This window comes from Enhydra lutris, unplaced genomic scaffold (assembly GCF_002288905.1).
Source record: "Enhydra lutris kenyoni isolate GAN:26980312 unplaced genomic scaffold, ASM228890v2 scaffoldscaffold39, whole genome shotgun sequence".
Classification (NCBI taxonomy): domain Eukaryota; kingdom Metazoa; phylum Chordata; class Mammalia; order Carnivora; family Mustelidae; genus Enhydra; species Enhydra lutris.
This window is the reverse complement of record NW_019154123.1, coordinates 9,219,785-9,247,389: the sequence shown is the minus strand read 5'-3', so window position 1 is coordinate 9,247,389 and position 27,605 is coordinate 9,219,785. Positions and strand designations below refer to the sequence as shown.

At 38.1% G+C, this 27,605-nt stretch overlaps 2 protein-coding genes across 3 annotated transcripts in view; one reads left to right on the top strand and one right to left on the bottom strand.

Annotated features, from left to right (window-relative positions):
• The window catches only part of LOC111154960 (EF-hand domain family member B), a 53,070-nt gene extending 50,576 nt beyond the window's left edge, over window positions 1-2,494 (bottom strand). Inside the window, exons 1-2 of the mRNA XM_022514920.1 lie at window positions 2,453-2,494; window positions 1,188-2,135 (exon numbers count right to left, since the gene is read on the bottom strand). Of these exons, the coding sequence (XP_022370628.1) occupies window positions 1,188-2,135; window positions 2,453-2,494 (990 nt within the window). The remainder of the gene's footprint in view (window positions 1-1,187; window positions 2,136-2,452) is intronic.
• A 4,786-nt stretch (window positions 2,495-7,280) lies between these two features.
• LOC111155079 (RAB5A, member RAS oncogene family) overlaps window positions 7,281-27,605 on the top strand; it is a 31,511-nt gene continuing 11,186 nt past the window's right edge. The window contains exons 1-2 of one of the 2 annotated variants that reach the window (XM_022515121.1): window positions 7,281-7,634; window positions 10,817-11,072. In XM_022515121.1, the coding sequence (XP_022370829.1) occupies window positions 10,910-11,072 (163 nt within the window). In that variant the 5' untranslated portion in view covers window positions 7,281-7,634; window positions 10,817-10,909. Of the gene's footprint in view, window positions 7,635-10,399; window positions 10,410-10,816; window positions 11,073-27,605 lie in introns of those variants that run through there. The other variant, XM_022515122.1, reaches the window with a different exon arrangement.

Below are 27,605 nucleotides of genomic sequence, written 5' to 3'. Positions count from 1 at the left end.
TAACTTTTTCCTGTCATCCAATATTACCCCCTTTGAGTCCAGCATTACTGCTGATATCAAAATTATCTTTCCAAAAGGCAAATTTTATCCACCATTGCTTCTGTTTCCATTGTTCTGGATGTTTAGATTTCTTCCACGTATTTCGTTTTCATCTGTATCTCTTAACACCATGCTGAATAAAAAGAGTTGCTTATAATTCTCAGATACAAGAAACTTTGGTCATGTTCTCTGCCTTTCTTTGCCAAGTGCTCAAATCTTTTTTTCCATCCAACAAATTAGTTCAAATGAGCTCAAATATTTTTTTTAAGATTTTATTTATTTATTTGATAGAGGAAGAGAGATCACAAGTACACAGAGCAGCAGGCAGATAGAGAGGGGGGAAGCAGGCTCCCCGCTGAGCAGAGAGCCCGATGCGGGTCTCAATCCCAGGACCCTGAGATCATGACCTGAGCCGAAGGCAGAAGCTTAACCCACTGAGCCGCCCAGGTGCCCTGAGCTCAAATATTTCTAAATTAGCTCAAATATTACTTGCTCTGCAAAGCCTTCCCATCTCCTTCAAACAGAGTTGCCCAATCTTTCCACTGAGCTCTGTGCTTAGAGTATATATCTATTAAGGAAGAATCAAATTTGTTTTCTACTCATTTGGAAACCTATATAACATTTGTTCAGTTATCAGTCTCTAACATTAGAATGAGTGTCTAAACCTAGAGTGTATGGATAATGTGGTTTTTGTTGTATATTTTCTTGTATCCAGCAAAATGGCTACTACCACAACAAGTCTTTGCTGGAAGAATAAATAATCACAGAATATATAATCAATGGGGGAATTTTTTTTCTTTCATTTTATGACTATTAGGATACAACATGTATCTTGGTGAAAGGGTTGAGGAAATGCAGATTGATCAATAAAATGAAGGTCAAAGGAGAAAGGCAGGAGAAGTCAGGAGGAACCATCGGTACGGTACACACAGAAAACAAAGCTGACATCTAGGAAGGGAGGCAAAGAAAGAGAAAATATCAAAGTGAAAGCTTGAAAGAATCCAATGGAACAAGGAATTATCAGCAGCTCAGCGAAATCTTTGCAATTTGACTCCGTGAATCCAAACACGTCTCATCAGTTTATCATCTTGATAAAGACATGGATATACAGAGTTCTTAGGGAAAGTACTAGAAAAAAAAACACTTACAGTTGGCCAGCAAGGCATCCGATCAAAAAATTTCCCAGAGTATATGGGTCTGATGCGATCTGGAGGTTCTATTCCTGGCTCAGTGTTTTCAGCCTCCTTTCTCTCTTCAGGTTGTTGGGCAAACTGGCTCTCAGAAGGTTCTATCACCAAGCCTATTTGGGGCCCTGGCTCTTCTAGTTTGGGTAGACCAGTGTCCACCTCCACAGGAGGCTTCATCTCTGCACTGGGCTTGATCACCACACAGGTCTCTTTTCCCAGTTCCTGTCTAGGTTCTATATCCAAAGTAGGCTGCTTCCCCAGTGAAGCCCTTACCCCTCCATAGGAACCAGCCACAGAACCTCTCCTGCTCCCTAGAGCCTGTGGACTTTCGCATACCATGCCCAAGTGAGGCTGTATCATCCTTCCAGAACACCCTGCCAGAAGACAGTCATTTTCTAAGCCCAATCTTCCTGGTAACATACCTAGAGAAGATTTTGTTTCCTGGGAGGCTGAGACCCCATAGACTCCTAAATTACTCTTTTCCGGGAGGGTCCTAGAAAGATTCTGTATTTTTAATTTCATTTCAAGCTCCTTGCTCAATGGAGATTTTGTTTCTGGTGATGCTATCCTCTCCTCAAATTTATTACTATCCAGGAGGCTCTCCCTACATGAGGAATCTTCTTTTCCTAAACCCACTCTGAACCCTAACTCCGTGGGAGATTTTGTTCCCATGAGGACCCCCCTCTCTCCTGAGTCATCCTTTCCTTCGTCCGTGAGACCAACCTCCATACTCTGGGGACATTTCCTCTCAGACACCCTCATTCCTCCAGCTGCACTCATCTCTAAGGGGAAAGCTGCACCTGGCTCAATGGAAGTTCCTAAGCCCTTGGGGTGCCCTAACCCTTTAGGGAACCCCACTCTCACGGAAGAACAGATCTCCACTCGGACTCCCTGCCCACAGCTTCCTGCCTACCAATTTACACCTAGAGGAGTTCACAGACGAGAAGCAGATGAAGGTCTGTTTACTGGGTTACCTAGGAAACAGGGGCGTGGCTTGGCGCTCAATTGTTTCATCAGGCTGATCCCTACCCATATCTCCCACTGTCTCGCTCCGTTTCTCTCCCTCTCCTTCCTCTCCCTCTTTTTCTTTCTCTCCTTCCCTCCCTCTCTTCTCTTTTCTTCCTCCTTCCTTACTAGATCTGGGGGGCAAGAAAACTTGAAGGATATGGTCTTGGGCACCAGAGAAAATGCTCACCAACTTCTCTTCCGTTTTGCAAGCAACTCACTCTCCCTAGGATGGGTTTAGCCACGGGCCGCCTCCTGACCATTTGCCTATTAATTTTACTGGAGAACAGAGAATAAGTAGCCATTTTTCTGGTGGTGACCATTAATTTCAGGTCCTTCGTTATGCAAGAACATGCATACTGCATGTAGTTCTTTTAGCCTAAAGAACTACCTTGAATTCTGTTATTATATTTGGTACCTGCGGTACAGAAACAAAGTCTTTGAGAACATTCACACTTTAATAACCAGGCTTTAAATAACATTTAAATAAAGTTTGAGATGTGTTACACAATAATGCATACTGACTTTTTAAAATACTGTGGCAAACTCAAACTCGTTTTAAGCACGGGTTTTTTTTTTTGTTTGTTTTTTTTGTGTTTTTTTTAAATATCTTATCTATTTGAGAGAGAGTGTGTGTGAGAGAAGTGTGAGGGACAGAGGGAGAAGCAGACTCTCTGCTGGGTAGGAAGCCCTATGCAGGGACCCATCCCAGGACTTCCGGATCATGACCTGAGGCAGAGGCTTAACAGCCTGAGCCACCCAGGCACCCCAGCATGGGATTTTCTTTAAATTGTCAGGTTTTACATTTATTTACATATTCTCTTCACCCAGGGTGGGGCTTGAGCTCACGACCCCAAAGTCGAGTAGCATACTCTTCAGACTGAGCCAGCCAGGCAGCCCCCTTTGTCAATGAAAGTCTATTTGGTGAATATTTGTAATGTTCTACACATACATGGGAAATACAGCACCTAGCTTGGAATCAGAACAGAATTTATAGGATTCCAGTCTTTTAGAAACTATGAAGGACTTGTAAAATTTAAAATTTAAAAAAATGTTTAGGAGATATTATTTCACATTTGAAAAAATTTGTATACTGTAATTTTCAGATAATTAATATAAATATTCTTCTCCCCGTAAGCATTTTAAATGACTTGATAGCATATAAATGAAGGCATGTCTATGTATAAGCATTCATTCAATTCTTTCATTTTACAAATAACTATTAAGTACTTACTTTATGTCAGTGCTAGGAATATTGTGAAATACAAGCCAATCCCTATCTCTTGGAACTTACTTTCTAGTGGGGATGGATAACCATCAAGTAAACCAATAAATAAGATCATTTCACATACTGACAAGTGTAGTGAAGAAGATACTTTCCTATAAAGGGATGCTGCTTTAGAATTTGTGGGCTTAGAAGTTATTTAACTGAGGCTTGCTTTAAGCCCTGCTTTTTAAACATGAATAACTCAAGTTCCCATAGTCTTTTTCTCATTGCCTTGCCACTATGCCTGCAATTCCTTCAGTTAGAATTACCTTTAGGTTTGTCTCAGATAGTCCCAGTTAAAAGAACATTACCAGTCATTACCATCTTTAATTCATTCTTCAACTACACAATGGTGGAAACATTTCCCGGAAGAGAAGGTAGAAGATACAGATACGTGAGAGTGCTGGGGATGATAGATGTAAAGTACTAGGAATTTGTGAGTGGGTATTTAGAGATTTGAGAGCAAAGGAAGCACTGAGGGCTGTGTTCAAGTCTATAACTTCATTTAAGGCCCATCCACTTTGTAGCTTCCTTAACAAATTATATCAATAAATAGGATTCCACATTTGACACTAAAAATATACAATTATCTGTTATCCTCAGTTACCTGGGGGTGAGGAAAAAAACACAAGCATATCATGAGTGGCAGCACCAAGTGCAAAGATGTACTGTGGCATATCAGTCTCTCCCAAATTGCCAGTGGAACTTAGAAGTGCTAGCCACGGGAGCAGCCCTCTTCAAGGCAAACATTATGACTAAACTATAAAATACTGTGAAATGTATTTATGAAGGGGGTAAATTAAAAGACAAAATTGGTAGAAAAAATAAATGAGGAAGCATTATCCTAGAACAATGAAATGGGGTGTTCCTAACAATTTATAAATTACACTATCCATGTGTTATTTGTGAGGACTTCCTCAGGCAAATGCTCATCATTTTAAATGCAATTAAGTTCACAAATATTTTGAGGTCCCTATTGTCAAAGATCCTTTGTGAGAAATTGAAATGATGAATAAATTGTTGTTTTGGTCCTTAAGAACTTTAAAATCCTAATAAGATTGATTTTATTTATTTATTTATTTATTTATTTATTTATTGGAAGAGAGCAGAGAAGGAGAGAGAGACAGAATTTTAAGTAGGGTCCATGCGCAGTGCGTCAGGAGGCCTACTCAGGGCCTACTCCCCCAATGAGTTTTAGATTCCCCAATGGGAATAAACATGTGAGGAGAAAAGTCTAGGCACTATAAAATAAAGCAGATAGATATTAGAACCATCATAGAGAGTAAAGCAAAGTATTGAAACTATTGGAAAAAGATAAATCCAGTAGAAGTACAGTTGACCCTTGAACAACACAGTTTTGAACTTGCAAGTTCATTTATATGTGGATTTTTTTCAATATATCAGAAGATTTTTTGGAGATCTGCAAAATTTTGGAAAAAAAACTTGCAAATGATATTGCCCAGAAATACCAAAAATAATAATAATAATAATAATAATGAGGAAGTTAGGTATTATTGTAAGAGTAGAATATGTAATAAATATAACTTATAAAATATTTTATTGGTAAGGCTTCCAGTCAACTGTAAGCTACTAGTACTTAATTTGGTGTGGGGGGGGCATCAAACATTACATGCAGATGTTCAACTGTGTGGGGAGTTGGTTCCCCTAACACTTGCATTGTTCAAGGGTCAACTATATTCTCAGATGTGATCAAGAGCATTTGGTTTCTTGGCGAAAGTGAAACCTGCAGTGATGAACATTAATGGTGTTCTGGGAGGGAGAGAACAAAGTGATTAAATATGCCAAGATGAGAACACACAGGCAACATTCTGGGAACACTGGGTATACTGGTATGATTAGGGTACAAAGCAAGAGTTTGGGGAGAGGGAAACTATAGAAATAGAATGACAGAAATGTGGGTTGGGCCTAAAAAAGAACTTTGGACTCTATTTTGCAAGTGAATTATCATTGAACATTTTTGAGGAGAGTTACTGGCTGAAATGCAAAAAATGATTGAAAAGATGGGACTATGCATTAATTCAGTTTATATGAATACTACCATAATGCTAGGATTAGATCACAGGTGTTGGGATTAGATCGCATATTTGGGGATTAGAGAAATTTGGGTATTAGAATGGACAATGGTTTATGAAGGAAAGTGGGAAGAGGGAAGATGATTTTCCCCTTTCAAGTCCAGGTGCCTGGAAGTCTGTTAATACCAGTCAACTAAGCAGGAGGAGATCTGGGCTGGAATAGGTTTGGTTTGGGATATAGTGTTAACATGCCACAACTAATGTGACATAGCCTATTTCCTGATTCTTCCTTGGATTGTCCAAGAGGTACTAACATGACTAACACATTACACTGGAACAAGCTCTTGAGGATAAAGTGCCACAGATACCATTTAGGTATGACACATTATGCTCTCTGGTTAGTAACTGGGGAGTTGATCTAGAAGACTGGCTGCTCAAGGGTTCAAATCATCTTCGCTGCATAATGTTGACAGAGAATCCCCTGGATACCTTACCCTAAGTATACATCCTAGACAATGTTGATGTTCTCAAAACAGGGCTATACATACAAAACCATAAAGTAGCCCTTATCCTGAAAGAAAGTCAATTTAACATTCTACCAAATTACAAAACAAATTATTTTGTTTTATTTCAGATACCTGGCCGGAAACTACTGTATGAAATTTAACCAAAGAAGAGTGTGTTATGTACATCTGCAGCAGAGGATAATGTTTTGAGGTTTTGGTTTTTTTGGTTTGTTTGTTTGTTTGTTTACTGGAATCCTGAGAACTCAGGACCCAGCTTGCAGATTAGAATACAATTTCACTAGCAGTGGTGATTTTGGACAAGTTACACCATCTCTTTGCTTCAAATTCTTTACCTTTAAAACAGGCACGCCTCACTCATTAATTACACAACCATGACTAGAGACTCCCAGCTGCCAGGCACTGTGCTACACAGTGTTGAGGACCACTTTGGGGAGCTAATACTCTAATGTAGGAAGGCAATCAGTCTCAGATATTCATTTGAGTGAGGCCTTACCTTATAGTGTAAAAGTAAAATAGGGTAATTCGCAAAGGAAAATCCTTAATAAAAGCAAGCTATTATTTTAAGATCCCCCCCCCCACAAACAGGTAAACTGAATAAAAGCAATAAAAGCTTATTATTTTAAGATTTTCTCGCCTAGAGACTTTTGGTATGGGGACGTTCTAATCCTCTTCGCAGGAGTAAATACCTTTACGACCCAGGCTTCCCCTCAGGACACATTCGGAGGGCTGGGGAGGCTCTCTCAGACTAGAGAAGTCCTCCCCCAAAAGCCCCCTAACCCGTGTTACCGCAGTTGGGGTGCTGTAGGGTAGGGTTAATTGGGACTGTGAGCTCACATTCACAAAAGGAATTTCTCCGCCCCACATGGGCAGGGAGCAACAAACCCCTGTTCTCGAGCTTCCCCAAAATCAAGGCCATAAAAGAATTCCCCCACCCCCTACCGCTGGGAGCCCAGGACCGCCACCCAGATGACAATGGCGCCTGCAAGGGCGGGGCCGCGTTTGCCTGGGACGTGGGATGGAGGAAGCAGGCTGGCTCGCCCCTGGCTGAACGCAGAGGTCACATGACACGCCCCAGCCGGCCCCAGCTGAGAGGGCTTTGAGAAGGGGCGGGGGAGCGGACGGAGAGGTGAGGGTTGGCTACCGCGGAAGTGACGATGGGGCGTAGCTTGCTACGTGCAGCGACGTGGCGGCGAGGCCGGCGCCGAGCGGCGGAAGTGGCTTCCGCGCTGGGACTTGAGTGTTTGTGTTTTGGTTCGCGGCGGAGCCGGCGGCTAGCTTGAAGGGAGGAGGCAGAGGAGGGAGGAGGAGGAAGATTTAGTCGGAACTCGAGCGCCGGCGGCGGTGAAGGAGGAGAAAGGAAAGAGGAAGGCGGAGCGGAGAGAGGCGGAGACGGAGCCGGACGGGGGCGGCACCACGGCACGATCCCCGCACGGTCCAGTCTGAGGGGAGCGGCCTGAGGAGGAGACGCGCCGCCACCGTTTAAGCCACCGCCACAGCTTCAGCCTCTTCTCGGGCTACGCCTGGGACTTGCTGCCGGGAGGCTCTAACCCCGCGGCTCCGCGTGCTGCGGTCTCAGGTAATCAAACCTTCCCTCCCTTGCCAAGAGCCAGCCGGGACCCCAGGTTATGCGCTGTTCTCAGTCTGTCCACGGCTCTGCCGGCACTATGTCTCCCGCCCATTCTTCTTCACCTGGCCCCAGTGTCCTGGACCAGAGCTGTCGAGCTGGGCATCTCGTCCTGCCGGCCGTGGTGATTCATTCCTCAAAGAGCTTTGGGGATCGGGATTTGCGGACTGACTGAGGGAGCGACGGGTGTCACCCTCTTCCCTTCTCAAGATGGCGCCGTGAAAGAGTGCTGGAGGCCGCGGTTCTGTCTGGCCCCTGTCCTGGCAGTCGGAGGGGGTGGTCCCAGCCGAAGCCAGGCAAGGATGGGGGAAGCAGGATGGGAAAGATAGCCAGGGGGCCTGGCGGGTCCTGCTTGTTCGGGCCATCCGGAGTTTGGTATCAGTTACTCAGGTGCTCTCCAAGGAGGAACTGGGGCCTACAGCAGGTGTGAATTTGGGGAGCTCCGCCTACCTTCGACTTCCAAAGACCGGTAATGGAGGGAGGAGGAGGCTCATCAACATAGTCTGCCTAGGGGCTGTCTCATCTATGAAAGGTGATGAACCGCAACTTTAAAGAACTCAAGACAGCTAGGCCGCTGAGCACGCTCAGTGGGTAGAGAGAGACCTTATGAAACCTGTCCCGCTGTTCTCTTCCCTTAGAAGCTGGTTACCCTCCCGAGACTTTTAGACTTTTAGACGCTATGAACGTCATAATTCACAAATTTTGGTTTTTGTCAGTGTCATAACCAGTTAGGAAAAAAAAAAAAAACAACACGTGTACAGCACTATGATAATTCAGGAGGGCTCAGAAACTTTATTTTTAATGTAAAATTGGGATAATATGAGTTCATAGGGTTGCTGTAAGCAAAATTCATGGACTAGTGGTTGGCACATAAGTGTGCGGTAAATGTTAACTGCTGTTGTTAATACTATTTTCATTAAAGAACACCTAGAGACCTTTATAGACTACCACTTCATTTTCAAAACATTTAAAAAGCATTTTATGCAGAATTTTTGTTTTGCAAAACAAAACAGTAGTGAATACAAGTGAATGCGCATGATTTTTAACCTTAATGTTAGGCTACCTGTATCTTTTATAATTACATTTATTTTCTGCTAGAGGGTGTTGGAGGGAGTTATAGTCCAACAGCTTTAACCCTTAGAAGGCAAAGCTAAAATCATAATTTTTTTATGGGAATGTCTTTTTTCCTGAAATTTTGGACCATGGAAATTTGGAGCATGTTGTCCTTGACAAGTATTTGAATTTGCTGTTTTGGAGGTAGTGAAACAATTGGGAAGTGTTTCTGTTGGTATTGAGGTATCTGACGTTGTGTTGGTACTTGTTCATTCTGCGTGATATTCTGTTGATTTTTGGTCATTATTTCATTAGAGGGCCACTTTAATTGCCAATTTTCAGTCCCTTTTATGTGTTGGCCCCTGTATTGGATGGATAGATAGGTAGATTGATTGATTCTGTCATCTAATTTTCCAGTAGATATGTAACTTAGGTATTATGGAAATGGAGACTTTGGTATAGCCAGCCAGGATTAGATCCCAAATCTGGTAGGTTTTGGGGGGGGGGGGGGGGTTGTCAATGTGAGGATTGGAGCATTTTTAAAAATTTTTTAATCTTTTTTTAAAGATTTTATTTATTTATTGACAGAGAGAGTGAACAACAAGAGAGGGAACACAAGCAGGGGGAGTGGGAGAGGGAGAAGCAGACTTCCCGCTGAACAACCAGCCCAATGCGGGGGCTCGATTCCAGGACCCTGGGATCATGACCTGCGAAGAAGGCAGCAGCTTAATGGCTGAGCCACCGAGGCTCCCCGGAGCATTTTTTATTACAGAAAAATTTTTAAATGTACAGAAATAGGGAGAAGAGTAAAGTGAACCCATCGCCAATTTAAATTATTTTGTGGCCAGTCATGTTTTATTTACATCCCTACTGTTTGGAAGCAACTCAGACATATCATTTCAAGTGTGAATAGTTCGGTATGCATTACTAAAAGGACTCTGCAAAGCTGCTGTTTAGGTAAGTCAGTGGTGATTTTGTTGTCTCCAGTGTAAGATCGCTTGGATATTTATTAATGAATTCATTGTCCAAAGGGATTTTTATCTAAACTCATTTCATGGGGAAGGCAAATTTCTTACATGAGGTACCTAAATGAAATATAACAGTTATTTTAAGGAGGGAATCATCACGTTTAAGGAGCACATGATCAGATTGTAGCTAAAGATGGGAGGAAACCATTGTGATTTGTGAGTAGATTGGAATAATGTTCCCTTATTCCTTTGAGATTGAAAATTAGCATTAGATGATAAGAGAAGTTGCCATTTAGGCTAGGTTTTTCTAGATGTGTTAAATAGAAAATAGTGACATATTTAATTGTTAGGCCCAAACTACAGAATAGCCTAACAAAGTAAGACACTAATAAGATTACCACATAGAGGACCTCTGTTAACACTTCCATGTATAACGTACTTGAGCACATGAAACAATTTTAAGCCACTGGACACACAAACCTGAGAGCCTTATAATACTTGTTGCTCCAATTTACCATTAGTTAAACAAAAAAAATGTATAATTTTACAGGGGCCTTCCCGTAATAATAGCCAACATTTATTGAGCTCTTAACTGTGTTCTAGGATCTTTTGTAAGAACTTTCCATTTACGAACTTCATTTTCCCTAAAACTATTCTAGTCCAACTAGTCTGGTTCCAGAACCTAAACTCTTGAATCATCTCTCAGGTTGACTGAGTTTGAAACAGCTCTTTCATGGCTTTGTCACAACTCTGTCACAGTAACTGTGTGACCTCAATCAAGTTACTGAACCTCTCTGTGCCTGTTTCCTCATTTTTAATGGTTGTAGTATCTATAGGATTGTTGAGTGACTATGTTAAGTACTTAACTACCTGGCATAAAGTTAAGTCTTTAATAAAGATTAGCTATAGAATTTTTTTTTAAATTCTGAAAATTACAGTAGGATTTTAGGCTTAAATCTCATACCTTTATAAGGTAGTGAATTTAAATGACATTCAATGTCATGTCGATGTTAAGATTATCATGCGATAATATGGTACAGGCAAAATTTGCTGAAGTGATTAACATTAGATTTGTTTTGTTTCCTGATTTGTGTATTTAATTTTTCTTTACAGGTTTCTCTACATCTAGAAAGAAAAAAATTGACACCTTGCATCCTGGAAGTTCATTTAAGAGACTGAAATTAGGGACTTCTTTCAAATTTGGACATGGCTAATCGAGGAGCAACAAGACCCAACGGGCCAAATACTGGAAATAAAATATGCCAGTTCAAACTAGTACTTCTGGGAGAGTCTGCTGTTGGGAAATCAAGCCTAGTGCTTCGTTTTGTGAAGGGCCAATTTCATGAATTTCAAGAGAGTACCATAGGGGGTGAGATTTTCTTTTTTCCCTTCATTTAATTAAATTATACATTGGCAAAAATTTTGCGGTTCTAGTTGTTTGATGATGAATACCTAAATAGGTTGCATAGTGAAGAAAACTGTTCAGCAGACTTTAGGCTTTAAAACTTATGCTGATTTTTGTTTAGATAGTATCTTCCAACATTTTGATTTCCTGGTTATCCCCAAGATGGTTGTGTATAAGCTGGAATACAGATGCAAGCATGAAGAGAGTCAATATCCCAAGTATTTAGATTTGATCTGATACCTGTTCCTTGATAGTAATTAGAGGCTTCTTCAAATTAATACATGTTTTAGTGCTTTAGAATAAGTAAGAAAATAGTAAAAGTAAATAATAAAAGTTAACCTTAAAATTCTAATTCTAAATAACTGGACTATTTGTAAATTACACTGATTAGTAAAATTAATTAAATTTTATTCAACTTGTTTAAGAATGCTCCTAGGGTGAAGGAAGAGAAAAAGTCAATGATCAATGAAGAGGGACAAAAAAGGGAAAGGGGACCTGGAGAGAAAGACGAAAGAAAGGTTAAGAGGTAGAGTGCACTGAATACAGTGGTTGTGGTAGAGCTGAAATGAGGGGAAGGTAAGAGGCAGGAGAAAGGTAACAGCTAATAGTGCAGTGTTAGGGATAGAAGACAGGAAATTTGATAAATTGAATTTAATCAAATTGACAACTATATAGCAGTGGGGCAAAACAGCCTTTTCCTTTTTTTTTTTTTTTTAAGATTTTATTTATTTGATAGAGAGAGAGTGACAGTGAGAGGATGAGGGGGGAAAGCAGACTTCCTGCAGAGCTGGGAGCCTGATGTGGGACTTGATCCCAGGACTCCAGGATCATAACCCTAGCTGAAGGTTTAACCAACTGAGTCACCCAGGCACCCCCGGAACAGCCTTTTCCAAGCATCCTGTTTCATCTGTCAAATGAAGCTTTTGAATTGGGTAATACCAGAGGAAACACAGTTTTAAGATCACAATATTTTGCAAGGGGTATATAATTAAGCAGTACTATATTTTTAAGGGTATACATGATATATTTTAATGTCATACATATAAAAAGTCAAACTTTTGAAATACTTAAGACCGATACTGACACATAGCCAACTTCAGATCTCTCAGAAGTGTAACTTTCTGTTTTGCATTTAGTGTATGTTCTCAAGTACACTTGAGGATCTTGTTCATAGTTCAGACCCTTCCAATAAAATAGTTTATAAAACTATACTACTACCTCCTGGTCTTTCCCTGTATACAGGAAGTATCCTACATAGGTGATATTTCCACTTCAGTAGACTCAGAGAAGTGTGGTGGTGATTGTCAATCTCTTGTTTGTACATCTATCAAGTTACACAGTGTTACATGTTTTAGTTTGTTGTATTTTTTTTTTCAAGATTGATTTATTGAGAGAGAGAAAGAGAGTGTGTGTGTGTGTACACAGTGGTGGGAGTGAGTAGGGGCAGAGGGAGAAGGATAGAATCCTCAAGCAAACTCCCTGCTGAGTATGGAGCCTATTATGGGACCCATCAGAGGGCTCAGTCCCAGGACCCTGAGATCATGACCTGAGCTGAAATCGAGTCAGCTGCTCAACTGACTGAGCTACCCAGGTGCCCCTAATGTTTTGTGTTTTTATAATGAGCATGAAAAATGTAGTCCATGGTATGGAGCTTTTGAGTTAGAAATCTAATGAATAATAATAATGAATAATATACATAATATACATTTTTGTGGTTTCTTTGTTAATAGATTTATGTATATTTATGTATATATATACATACTTATATATGTATGTATGTATGTATATACATATATATATATACACACACATATACATTTATGTATGTGTAGACACACAGACACACACATCTGGTTTAGTAATGAAATATCAAGGTAATAACACTTCTCAAGTGGTTGTCAGTGGCAGCATTTCCCAAAGTACTTATGAGTTTGAGGCTATAAATACATGGGCCAGATAGAATTGATAAATGCCACCCTCCCCCTTTTCACAGTACATACCAAAATAACAAAAACACTGAAGTGCTATAGTAAAGAACTTAATTCCTGGGAAACTGCAGGAGCCTCAGAAGCTTAAGACTAGAATCTTTTTTTTTTTTTTGGTATATGATCATCCAAATGTATTTTTTCCTAATTGACATTTCAAGCAGGACGTTTACAAGAAAAATTTAATCCTGTATCAATGTCATAAGTACACATATTTTCTGATATTTGTGTATGCGTATATATAGTCTGCATTTCCATTGAATACAAATTAGATTATTTACATTTCAGTAATGAGTTTTTCAGGTTTTTTGTTCCTACATGTAAAGCTTCCTTAATATTTTCTACTTGTACAGATCAAATCTTGCTTTTAAAACCAACTCTATAAGGATTTTATATCCAAATTTCTGTGTCAGTGGTTGTTGGACACTTTCTAGCTACCTTGACTACATAGTAATATCTTTAGGAGGTATGAAGTGCCATTACAATTATACCTGTGAGCACCAGTGTTTGGTTTGGTTTTGAGACATTACTGACATAAAACATTGTGTAAGATTAAGGTGTAAGACAGTGATTTAATGTTTTATAGTGAGTGCTGTTCTTTTATGCTGTTTGCTAACAGCTGTTCACCCTTAGGAACTATAGTAGTAGTCTATTTAAGGATTTCAAGGTTTGAATTATTTAATGATGAATACCACAGGTCTGTAACTTTTAAGAAATAAGTATTTTTGTTTTGGCTGATGTGTTATAAGACAGCTAACAAATGAACCTGGCCAAGTGTTTTGCATTTTATCTATGCTTTATTTTTTGATTGTTTATATTTGGTAATAGTCATGGTCTGAAGAGCTCAATTAAAATTCTCTTCTGATTGTGTTTTATGGTGGGGCTCATATGCTGTACTCTTTAATTTGTGTATTCTAGAACCTTACATTCATCAAGAATATCAGGGTAGTTTATGTGATTCTTCCTAAACATGGAAGTTTGATTTAAGAATCCATGTTGTCTCACAATTTGACATACAATTGCCCCTTGATCCTGTAACACTCACAATGAGGTTAGGTCATTAGGTGATGGGTTTAGCACTTTGGGGAGTTCTAGCTGATTTATAGGGGTTTAAAGTCTGCATCACATTTTTTGTTCTTATTAAGACAAGCCCAGAAGGTTGGCAAGGAATATTAAGGCTCAGGTGGTTGTCTTCCTTCCTGCTCTCTCATCTGAAGGCTTAGTATTGCCTCAGTTAGTATTTGTTGGATAGGGCTGGCCATCTTTCACTTAACACCTTGAGTAGTTAAAGACTTTACAGATTTCAAGTGAGTTACTCTTGTCAAAAAAAAAGAACCAGAATTTGTTTTTAAACACATTTAAGTATTATTTACAAACAAGTAGATAGATCTTTGGTGTAAGAGCAGCATAAGGGTATGCAGTGAAATAAGACGTAGTCATTCAACTCTTTTTTTCTTTTGAAAGATAAATGTTTTACACCACAGTTTAATTTTATAGGCAGTGTCGTCAGAGGAATAGAGGACACATGGTTTAGGTTATAGAACTATACATGAGAACATTAACAGCATTCTCTTTGCAGGTACTGTAATTTTTGAACTTTGGTTTAGAGCAGTGGTTCTCAGAATGTTCCCTGTTCCAGGAGCATCTGCATTACCTGAGAATTTGTTAAAAGTGCAAATTCCTATATCCTATATTGAATCAAAATCCTGAAGTGGAACCAGTGATCTTATATTTTAACAGGTCTTCCAGGTGATTTGATATGTGCTGAAGTTTGAGAACAACTGCTTTTATGTTCTGAGTAGTCAATATTACTTTTACACTGAGGTTCTTGGAATAATTGCTTTCCTTTTTTTTTTTTTTTTTGAAATGTAGTTTGGGTAGGATTTCTAAAAATAAGTTGTTTAAAAATAAAACTGCTCCAGTTTGAAGATACAAAGTATTTTGTCCGGTTACATCATATATTATTTGTATCTGTTTGTATGGAAACCCTTTCCCACAAATCTGTTAACCTGTTGGGCCCTTCAGGAGAATATGGCCCCTTCTCTGTCCCATCTAGGTTGCTCTCCCTTGTCTCCTAAGGAACTTAGAGTATCTGTAGTTTTCAGTTATCTGTACCAATGCTGCTCCCCCTTAGTGTCACAAGTAATCAAGGACTGATTATACCCTAAGTTAGAGAAACAAGTGCCTTTTTAATTGTAGTTCCAGTACATGGCACATACTCTTAGGCAACTCATACTCAGCTTTATTTTACTCTTACAGAAAGGAAAATAATGGTACCTAACTTGAAAAGGTTTCGGTGAAGATTAAATGAAAGTACATATAAATTTCTTGGCTACTGTGCCTAGCATAGAGTAAAATGCTTATTAAATGTTAGCTGCTACCACTACCATCACCACCATTACTTTTTGCTGAGTCATTTTTGTCACTGTTCTGTTGTCAAAACATGACATTTATTTTGGGAATCATAACTATTCCATGTAGTGCATAGTGTTTGATTTAGGATTTGACAATGTTAAAAAAACTTTTACGTTTAGATTTTCTTTTATTGGAAGACAAACCTTCTGATTAAAAATTATAGGAACAGTCGCTTCTCGGCCTTTTGGCTAAGATCAAGTGTAAAAATTATAGGAACGGGCGCCTGGGTGGCTTAGTCGTTAAGCGTCTGCCTTCAGTTCAGGTCATGATCTCAGGGTCCTGGGATAAGTCCCGCATCGGGCTCCCTGCTCCACAGGAAGCCTGCTTTTCCCTCTCCCACTTGGCCTGCTTGTGTTCCCCTCTCTTGCTGTGCCTCTTTCTGTCAAATAAAATCCTTTAAAAAAAAAATTATAGGAACAAACAAGAGTTTTTTAAGAGGTTTTTATTTGTCAGAGAGCATGTGAGCACAAGCAGGGGGAACAAACTGCAATCAGAGGGAGAAGGCTCCCTGCTGAGCAAGGAGCCCAGTGTGGGCCTCGATCCCAGAACCCTGGAATCATGACCTGAGCCGAAGGCAGATGCTTAACCCAAGATTTTAAAAACCTTATAAGCAAATACTTGCATTAAATTTGAGCCTTCCAAAAATGAAGTTTTTGCAGATTCATTCAAGTAGATAGTATGAGCATTTACAACTAAGTTTCTTAAAATTCTGCATGGTAAATTCTTACAAATTTTCCCCCTCCATTTATTGGTTTTCACAAAAGTGGTTAGTCATGTATGTTGCACTAAATGCAGGCCACCCACATGAACTAAGTTATTTGTGGAAATTTTCTCAGAGGGAGAGATTACACTGTTAAATAGAATACTAAATGTATTTGGATATTAAACTTACTTCTTAAACTGGGAAAGAAAACCTAGCCAGAAAATTTGAATCTGAGTAAGTCATGTTCTTCCTGTAGTAATAAGCTTTCTGTTGCCCTTCACTTGTTTGCCTTCAGAAAAACCCGCCTGTATATAGATGATCCCCAGTTCACAGTGGTTCTACTTAAGATTTTTCAAATTCATGATGGTATGAAAGCAGTGCAGACGGTAGAAACTATACTTTGAATTTTGATTATCTTCCAGGCTGGCAATATTCAATATAATACTCTTGTGATGCTTGGCAGTAGCAGGGAGTCCTAACTCCCGGTCAGCCACGTGATCACAGGGTAAATAACTGAAAGAACCATTCTGTACCGGTAAAAGCCATTTCATTTTTCATATTTAGTACGTATTCAAAAAATTACATGAGATATTCAATACTGTGTTATAAAATAGTCTTTGTGTTAGATGATTTTGCCCAACTGTAAGTTAACATAAGTGTTCTGAGCACATGTAAACTAAGGTAGGTTAGGTGTATTTTTTACTTTTACCATATTTTCAACTTGACGATGGGTTTATTGGGAATAACCCCATCAGGAGTCCAGGAAGACCTGTACTATAATCTGTGCATTTATTACCTTTATCATTTTTCATCCACACATTGCTCTCAATTAAAAGTGCTTTTTTTTTTTTTTTTAAGAGCATGTACAAGTAAGGGGGTGGTGCAGAGGGAAAAGGAGAGAGAATCTTAATCTTAAGCATGGAGCCCTATGTGGGACTTGATCTCACAACCCTAAAGTCATTACCTGAGCAGAAAGCAAGAGTTGGATGCCACCCAGGCGCACCTCAATTTAAAAAACTTTTCAGAAAGAACAGAAAACCTAGAGATAGACCATTAGCATATGGTCTTCGATTGGTGAGGAAAACAGTGAAGTGTTTGTTGTTCTTTCTAACACAGTGAGAATTAAAATTGTCAAAGTTAATCTTTGGTTTCAAGTGGAAGAATATCCTTATGCATGATAGTGTTCACTTCTAGAAAGTATGTATTCAGTCAGTATTTGAGGTAAGTTGTATTACTCTGAGAAGTTGGTAGAGATTTGCTACTTTATATCAGTTTGTACCAGTTATGCCCTAAAAAATGAATTTTTAATAGTCTAAACATCGTTATTCTCCAGTATCCTAGTTTAAAGTGTTACACATGACTAAATATTGCTGTCAGTTAGGAGTCTGTAAGCTTGTTTCTAATTCTGGTACCCTTCTATGAACACTTTTCTGAGACCTGTTTGTAAAATCAGAGGGTTGAACTAAATAAGGATCCTTCTAGAGCTAACTTCCTAAAGTTTTTGTCCCATCTTACTTACTTCATTTATTGTCCTCTGATGCTGCTGAAGTGCTCAAAGCTGTTTGGTAGGATTTTTGCCAGTTCTAACTATAGTGAACAGCCTCTATTGATTGACTAATTTGTTGCTTTTATTCTGTCACATACTGGGAAGTAAGATTGTGAAACTTCTTTAAAATTCATTTACTCAATGAATTTACCAAGCTTCTAACACTGTGCTAAGCACTAGAAGTTAAAGATGACCTTATGGTTTGGGATGGGAGACAGATTGAGTACACACAAGGAATGAAAAATGGTATTACATACCACTATTTATTTATTTGTTTATTTTAAAGAATTTATTTATTTGACACACAGAGACAGCAAGAGAGGGAATACAAGCAGGGGGAATGGGAGAGGGAGGAGCAGGCGTCCCACTGAGCAGGGAAGCCTGATGTGGGGCTAGATCCCAGGACCCTGGGATCATGACCTGAGCCAAACAAAGGCAGAGCTTTAAGACTGAGCCACCCAGGCTCCCCACATACAACTATGTAAATTATGCCTAAATTTCCAGTTGGCCTTCTTGTTTTATTTATTACATATATTCCAAAAGAGTACGTATATGTATACATAAGGAAGTGTATTGTCAGTTACATACTGGAAAAATCTGTAAGTTTTCAAAAGCTTTGATGCTTGGACTTTATGACATGTATTTTGGTTGCATTCAGTCTATTTTTGCTACCTTTCTGTTGTTGACTCTGTTCTGAACATTTAAGGTTTGTGGATAATTGACCTTTTGTAGACACCAGGGACCCATAAATGATACTTGTTCTGGATAATGATTGGGTGTGGTGGGGTGAGAACCTTTTTTAAAATTTGCTTTTAATAGAAGAAGAATTCTGACTTGATAAAAATAAACAGGAAGTTTTGTTGTTGAAAAATGTTTCTTTTTCCCCTTTTGTGTCTTACACCATAATAATCTAATGTTATATGCAATTTTGTGGTGCACACTGAATTTATTATAGGATGACATAATTTGGAGTCATCCTAGAGCTTTTTTTTTTTTTTTTCCTTCATCCTAGAGCTTTTTATGACAGGCCTCTTAGTGGAGGAGGATAAGAATGTGTAAATGTGAGAAAAGCAATAGGAATAATTCCAGAAGTTTTGGAATTTTGATCATTGGCTGTCTTGATACAAATACGAATTCTAGCAAATAAATCCTCAAGATGAGAGAGTGTGCTACTGAAGTCACATACTGGATTTTGGAAATAAGGAATTATGCTTCATGTTTTACTACTTTTATACAATAGAATATTTTGAAGTAAGTGTTGATGAACAGCATTCACCCTCTTTCCAGGATAATATAGATGTGGAAGAATAAGTAGAAGCAAGATGAGGGACCACTTATTCCTGGTTTCCATCGTTGAAGATAGCAGGTGCTTTTGGACTCAGAAGAGGATAATATGTTGATATGGAACTCAAGTCTCTGTATAATAATTGGACACCTTTAGCATTTTTCAGTGTTTTTACAAGTTTCATGTGGACCTTACCATGGCTATATGATAATACACTGAAAACTCTCCCTTCTATATTCTCCTACCCCACTCAGTTCTTTTCCCCAGAGGCAATGTAACTTTGTTGTATGTCCTTGGGAGGTTACTGTTACTTTAAATCTATATAGTCTCTATGCTGTGGAATTTGAAACATCAGGGCCACTATACTGTATCATATTTTTTAACTCTAATACTGTCCTAGTTATTTATTGCTCAGAAAAAAATGACCACAAAACTTAATGATTTAGAGCAATACCATTTTCTCTCTCATGGTTCTGGGAGTTAAGTGGGCTTTGTAGGTGGTTTTCTGATCTCTCATGGGTTGCTGTTGGTACTGGGGCTAGAATCAGCTCAGCAGCTGCTGGCTGTTGGTTGGGGCCTCAGCTAGAACACCTACATGTGGTCCTTGCCACCTGGCTTGGGTTTCCTCACAGCATGATCGCTGGGTTCAAGAATGAGTGTCCCAAAAAGTACCAGGTGAAGCTGGGTGATCTATCATGACCTAGCCCAAGAAGTCACATAGATAGCATCAATTATGTTCTTGTCATAGGCTCACACAGATTCAAAAGAGTGTAGGTGTCATGTAAGAAGAATGTGGTGTAGGAAATGTTGTTGAAGCCATCTTGGAAAACACAGTCTGTCAAAGATCTATCCATATCATTTTAGGAATGGCATTTCATTTATCTTGGCTGTAGCAGTATCTCATTGCATGGATCATATCAATGTTTAAATCATATCAATATTTAAATCAGTTCTTTAGTTTTGGATTTGCACATTGTTTTATATTTTTGGCTGTTAACAGTAAGTGCAGTAAATAATTCATAGTCATTTCTCATATATCCCAAGTATTTCTATTATGTAAATTTCTAGAAGTTGATTGCCTTTGTTTGTCAAAGGTTACATACATTTGTAATTCTGGTAAAATTTTCCAGACAGCCCTTCAACAACAGTGTACAGAATATCTGTTACTCTATTGTACTATCTCAAGGGACTTGTAGATTTTACTATTCTGCATTTTTTATTGTACTTTTTCCCATAATATGAGCAAGATCAAGAATCTTATATTTTTAGAGTCCATTGTGTTTCCTTTCTCTGTTAACTATAGCTCCATGATAGTCTGAATTCATTTGTAATAGTCATGCTATTATATACCATTTCATTTATTAATGGTAATTTCTCAATATCTCTGTGTTATATTCGTATTTATTTTAGTAACTGGTAATTTCACATTCTTTAACTGTACTCATACTGTTGGACATTTAATGTTTGTATTTTTGTTTGCTGTTTCAGAAAATTATCTAATAGTGGCAATTTTCTGGGAATTTTTTTCCACTCTGGACTTATTTCTGTAAGATTTCTAGATGTGGTTACTGAACCAAAAGTAATTTTATCAAATGATGGTGGGATCAAAAGGATTTCAGTCTTCTCATTACTTTTTTCCTCCCTTGGAGATACTTCAGTTTTTTAAGTATTGCTTGGCTTACATAATTGTATTCTGGGATTGCATGTTCCTGTAACAGTTACTCTTGAGAGTTAAAGTCTTCCTTGTCTCTTCTCCCTTCTCTCTCGCTCGCTCTTTTTTTTTTTTTTTTTTTTTTAATATTTTATCTATTTGACAGAAGGAGCATGAGTAGGGGGAGCAGCAGGCCCCCAGTGGGTGGGTGGAGAGCCTGACATGGGGCTCAATCCCAGGACCCTGAGACCACATGACCTGAAGTAAAGGCAGACACTCAACCAACTGAGCCACCTGGGCATCCCTCTTGTCCCTTCTTTAACTTGTCCTTTTCCATTCCTGTGTTCTAAAATTCTCATATATTAGCACTTTTAAGCTGACTTAGTGGATAGGTTTATTGCTAAGTATTAGTCATTTTCACAGCCGGTGATCCTTTAAAGATCTGGGCAGTTCTGTTTAGGAAGCATTAAGTGCTAGGTTCTTGAACCCAGTTGAGGTGTATCACAAAAGAGAAGGGTGGGGAGTGGGGTACAAGCTTTCCCCCTTTTCAAATAAGCATTTTCATTTTCTTTAGGTAAATACCCAGAGGTGGGGTTACTGAATTCTGTGTTAACTGTTTTTAGTATTTGTAATTTTTTTTTTTAATGTTTAATGTTTTCTGTAGTGTCTGTACCAGTTTACATTCCCACCAACAGTGCACTAGGAAGGCAGCTATGCTCACCACTATACCACCAACGCTGCACGACCAATAGTGCACTAGGATTGCCCTTTCCCCACATCCTCACCAACATTTGTTATTGTTTCTTAACTAGCCATTCAGACTGTGTGAGGTGATATTTCATTGTGGTTTTGAATTGCATTTCCCTGATGATGAGTGATGTCCCATCTTTTCATGTGTCCTTTAGCCATCTGTATGTCTTCTAAACATATTTAGGTCCTCTGTCCATTTTTTAATCAGATTATTTGGGTGTTGAGTTGTAGGAGTTCTTCATGTATTTTGGATGTTAACCTCTCATTGAATATATCATTTGCAAATATTTGCTCACATTCAGTAGGTTGCCTTTTCATTTTGTTGATGATTTCCTCTGCAGTACAAAAGCTTTTTTGTTTGATGTAGTCTGAATTGTTTATTTTTGCTTCCTCTAGAGTTTTTAACTGACTTGTCTACACTAATTTCCAGCAGTTTGTTGATTACAGTTCAGGTTTTCCTCAGCCTTCTGATCTGAAATGTGTCCTTACCATATCCACTTTTCTAATTTTGGGAGCAATAGATTGCCCTGTGACCTCACTTTTCTTACAGATGTAAGAAGAGTTGTTGATTTTTCAGTTTGTTCATCTTCTTGCATGTTAGGATAGGGTGGTGACTTATAAGCTGCATTCATGCAGAATCAGAAATCAGAAGTCATCTTTTCCTTGAATTTTATGGGAATTTAATAAAGTATTATTTAAACTATTTAGTAAAATATCTATTGTCCACAGATAAAATGTCTCATAAAAAAAATAGTCTCTCATATTCACACATATCCTGTAAAGCTAAGGTAATTTTATTAACTTTTTCTCTGTTCTTTGGAGAGCATTTGTCTGATACTATTTAATAACTTTTATTTATTTATTTATTTATTTATTTATTTATTTATTTGACAGACAGATCAAAAGTAGGCAGAGAGGCAGGCAGAGAGAGGAAGGGAAGCAGGGTCCCTGCTGAGCAGAGAGCCAGATGCGGGGCTCGATCCCAGGACCTGTGCCTAAGGCAGAGGCCTTAACCCACTGAGCCACCCAGGTGCTCCTAGTAACTTCTAACAGCCTCTCCCATTTCTCCCATCTCTTTGCCTTTCCTCTTTGTAATGCAATCATTCTGCTTCCAATTTATTATTTGATGCATCATTGTCATGTAAATCCAGTCTATTGAGTAAAGATTTTAAAAGGTTTGGGCCCTTGGTGGGGCAAGCACAGGCTCTTAGTCTTAAGATTCAGATCCTGGTTTTATCAGTTCATTCTAGGGTATTCAGGTTTGGGGCACAAACTTAATATTAATTAAACTCAAACTCTTAAGACTAATTTTTTAAAAATGTGCATTAGTTTAGTATCAGAAATACTAGTGTAATGTTTGACAGGTGAGGTGTGACTACTTTATGTCCTGGTTAGTGGATTCCCTTAGGATAGTCAGGCATCCTTTAATATTTTCCAAGGTTGCAGTTCATTTGGCAACATCTAAGTTACCTTTAGATGTTGTTAAATGATTTCTGTTGTAAAGTATGCATAATATAAAATTTACAGTTTAAACATAATTTTAAGTGTACAGTTCTGTGGCGTTAAGTACATTAACTTTGTATACCCATCAACACTCCCTGTCTTCAGAACTTTTTCTTCTTCCCCCAACTGAAACTCTTGTTTATTAAACAATAACTTAACCATTCTTCCCCACTTCTGTCCATAGCAAATACCATTTCTACTTTCCATCTATGAATTTCACTGCTCTAGGAATCTCCTGTAAGGGAAATTATACAGTATTTATCTGTAATTGGCTTATTTCACTTAGTATGTCATCAAGGTTCATACATGTTCTCATGTGTCAGGATTTCCTTTTTAGGGCAAAATAATGATCTGTCACATGTGTAATACCACAATTTGCTTATCTTTCATTGATACTTAATTTTGGATTCTTGGGTTTCTTCCACCTCCTGGCTCTTCTAATGCTGCTGTGAACATTCTTTTGGGTGTATAGCAGAAGTGTAGTTGCTGCGTCATATGGTGATTCTGTTTGATATTTTTCAAGAATCTCTACTATTTTCCCTCGCAGTACACTATTTTATATTCCCATCTGTGCACAAGGGTTCTAGTTTCTCCATATCCTTGCCAACTCTTGATTTCTGTTGTTTGTGTTAATAGCTGTCCTAATGGGTGTGAAGTGGTATCTCATTGTGGAATTTTCATTTTTCTCCTGATAGTGATGTTAAGCATCTTTGCGTTTTGCTCATTTGTATATCTTCTTTGGACAAAAGTCTGTTAAATTTCTTTGCTTATTTTTAATTGTGTTGTGTGGATGTTTCATGTTGCTGAATTGTAGGATTTTTTTAAATATATTCTAGATATTAATCTCTTACCAGATGCGCATTGATAATTTTAAGAAGTGAATCCTATGCAATTAGTATTTATCACCCTTCTCTTTCTCATATTAATTGAACTGTAACTCTTTCCTGAATGTATGGTTTTGCTGCCGTAGTCAACTTGGGTATTCTTCGCTATGCACATATGATTTTAATGGGAAGTAAAAATGGGCAGTTTTTTAATTTTGTCTGCTGTCAGCTCTAGAATATCCATATTTTCTTCTCTCTCTATAATTTTATATGAAGTCAGTGCTCATCTGAGAAAATCCATTGTATTAGATAACTGCTATGGATATTTCCCAAAGCCAGTTTTTACCCTGATAATTTTGGTACCTGGTTCTTGATGCTACTTGGTCAATTCCTGCCATCCTTTTCCCTGATTGGTTATTCATCTTGAAGTTCGGTCCAGATCCAGTGAACTCAGTTATTAAATTCCTTGTCTCTAAAAACCTTTGTTTCTCCTGTAAATTACTTCCAAACAGTCTCTCTAATTTGGATTTTATGATCTGCTTCTGAGAAACTGAACCAAGGCCCTGCTCTTCTCTGGCAGTTACAGTCTTACCTTTCAGTTTTAAAAGGCCACAAATCTACTGCTTCTAGAAGTATTACATACGGGAGAACATTCGATCATGATCCTACTATGAGGACACTACTGTTTTTTTAATTTCTTCTGTGCTTTTCTTTCTTTCTTTTTTTTTTTTTAAAGATTTCATTTATTTATTTGATAGAGATCACAAGTAGGCAGAGAGGCAGGCAGAGAGAGAGGGGGAAGCAGGCTCCCTGCTGAGCAGAAAGTCCAATGAGGGGCTCCATCCCAGGACCCTGGGATCATGACCTGAGCTGAAGGCAGAGGCTCTAACTCACTGAGCCACCCAGGTGCCCCTTTCTGTGCTTTTCTGGTCATGATTTTACATAGATGTACCATATCTCTATCAGGAAATTACATATTTTTTAAATTAATTAATTTTTTTTTCTTTTTTACTTCTTGGCCATTAAACAGGTCATTTTATAACCATTTTTAAATTTAATTGCTACTTAATATACCTACCAAGACACCGGTATCTTTTTATTTATACACTTAGGTTGCTTCTACTTGTTAAATACAAAAATTCTTTAAGCATAAAGATTTGTTCTCCCTACTCTCCTGCTCCCCGTACCATCTTTTGGAGATTCCATGAGATGTTAGATTAACAAGTATGAGCATTTTTATAGTTTTGCTACGTGTTGGCAAAATTGTTTTCAAAACTACACAGTGTCACCAGCAATATGTTTGTGCCACACTTTTTTTTTTTCCTTTTTGCTAAGATAGGAGGTAAAAAATTGCCTTTTTTTTTTTTTTTAAGATTTTATTTTTATTTATTTGACAGACACAAGTAGGCAGAGAGGTAGGCAGGGGTGGGAGGGGAAGCAGGCTCCCTGCTGAGCAGAAAGCCCGATGTGGGGCTCCATCCCAGGATCCTGGGACCATGACCTGAGCCAAAAGCAGAGGCTTTAACCCACTGAGCCACCCAGGCACCCCATAAAAAACAGCCTTTTTCTTTTCAACTTTTTGCTTTAGGAATGATTTTCTGTATTACTAGTGATGTTGACTTTTTATGTTCTATTCCTGTTGCAAATTTTCTTTACACTTTTATCCTTGATGCTTTTGTAGTTTTTCTTAAGATTTATATGAGCTCTCTATATATTAAAATTTAATCTCTTAGTATCCACTGTAGAAATTTTCCTAAAATGTCTTCACTCCTGTGTTTGGAGTAATGATACATGTTTGCAGACAGTCTCTATTTTTTTATGTAATGAAACAGATAGTCTCATAGGATAGTCAGTTCTAAGAAGGTATTCTTACGAAATTCAAAAAGAAGTTGGGGTGGTATTGGTTCCTTGATTTTTCTCTTTTAAGCCCTTCTATTTACTTCTTGTAGACTCATTTTAGTTGTTAGGTTAAACTTTTTTTTCTTAGTTGTTCACCTTTTGTATATTTTTTTCTCTGGTCCAGTATATTGCAGTGTCTCTTCCTTACTTAGTATTTATGAAGGTCTTACGCATTACAGGCCTATGGTATTTGCAGATTTAACATTTACAGTTTCAGCTGTTACCAGCTGACTACAAGGTCTATGATTTGCTAATTTGTAGTTTTGCTGAGACTGAAATGTTACTTGCTTGCTGCCAGCCTTTCCATTAGGAAGTGATGATGTAGCTGATCATGTAGCTGGCCTATTAGACAGGCCAGCACCCGCATCTCAACGCAGCTTTGTTTTTCTCTACTTGGCGTCGTGCACGCAGTAACTCTCAAAGTGATAAAAGCTGTTTCTTTGTGAAATATGGGCCCGAAAAGAAAACCAACTGCTAGTGCTGGTGATGAAGTGAAGAGAAAATGAAGAGGTCTAAGAAAGTGGTGGTTCTTAGCCAGAAAATAGACGTTTTGGATAAATTAAAGTGGTTGTGCAGATTCAGGTAAGTTTGTGGTGGTTAATGTTAAAACAGTACTGATGTAGTAGTTTATATTTTGAGTGTCAGAATTTATTTTTATAACCTTATAAATGACTAGCAGTATAATTTTAGAAGCATTGAATTTGAAGATGTCAGCTCTACTGCGCTGACTTTTATGGGGGAAGTATTTGAAAACTTGAGATCTTTAAGGAATCATGATGGTCTTGCAGTATATAGCATCAGTAATAATACTGGATTATCCCACAACAGACAATATTTCTGTTCTTGTGGCCCTACAGCACTTTTAATTGTTTTAATGTGTTTTTGATGCACCCTAAGACCCATTCCCCTGGCCGCTAAATACTGGTCCTTTTCTCCTCCTCCAACCTTATGCTCTGTTTATCATACCATATGAACAAAACTATGGTATTACCAAGTTAAAAAAGATCTTGATGGTATTTTGTTTGAGATTGTGTTAGTTACATAATGACTTGAGTAGAGGCCTTTGGAAATGTCATTTTTTTTTCCCATTTGGAAACTGTCTATTCAAATGTTATCTAAGATACCCCCCAAATAATGCCACATATCTTTTGTGAACTTCATTTAGTGAACGTTTTGAATAGTTTTATGACCAGGGATTTTTATTAGATGTTGCATATGAAGAATAGCTAACAATAATTTCTCAAGAAACTCCCAGTCTAGAAGAAAAAGATTATATAAATCAGTGATTACAAAAACTGTGAAAATATTCATTGCACAGAGATGGTAGCTATAAAATAGGGTGTGATAAAGAATGCTTTCTAAGAGTTGAGTGAATTGATTATTCTTGTTCTTTGTTAATATGACTGGGATTCATTCTTCCAGCATAACACTGAAAACCTGGTTATTGCAGCGTGTTTTAAGGATGTTGACTTTAATCAATTCTGGTCAATTTAAAGAACTCATTATCTGCACTTTTTTAGCTGATGCCTTTGCATTTTCTAGTCAGTCTTGCCTCTTACAAGTAATATCTCTTTTCAAAAATCTGTCTATGGATATTTGAAATAATGAAAAATAATGCTGATAGTGGACAGTCTTACTTGTTTCTAGATTTAGACTGCTTAAGAGCTGTACTATTATCAAAATGCTAATTTCAGGCTTACAGATAGAATGAATACTTGGTAAACTTTAAGGAAGATTCCTACATGTATATTAGGAATGGATATTGCCTCAGATGCTTTTTTGTAATTTATTTAAATGCATGATTTTTCACTTTTAGCCTTTTGGTGTGATAGCTTTGTGTTTCTGAATCTTACTTGGTCATAGCTGTTGTTCTTTTAATGTATTTGTGGAAATTTCTTTGCCTGTATTTTACTTGTCATTTTTGTATATACATTTA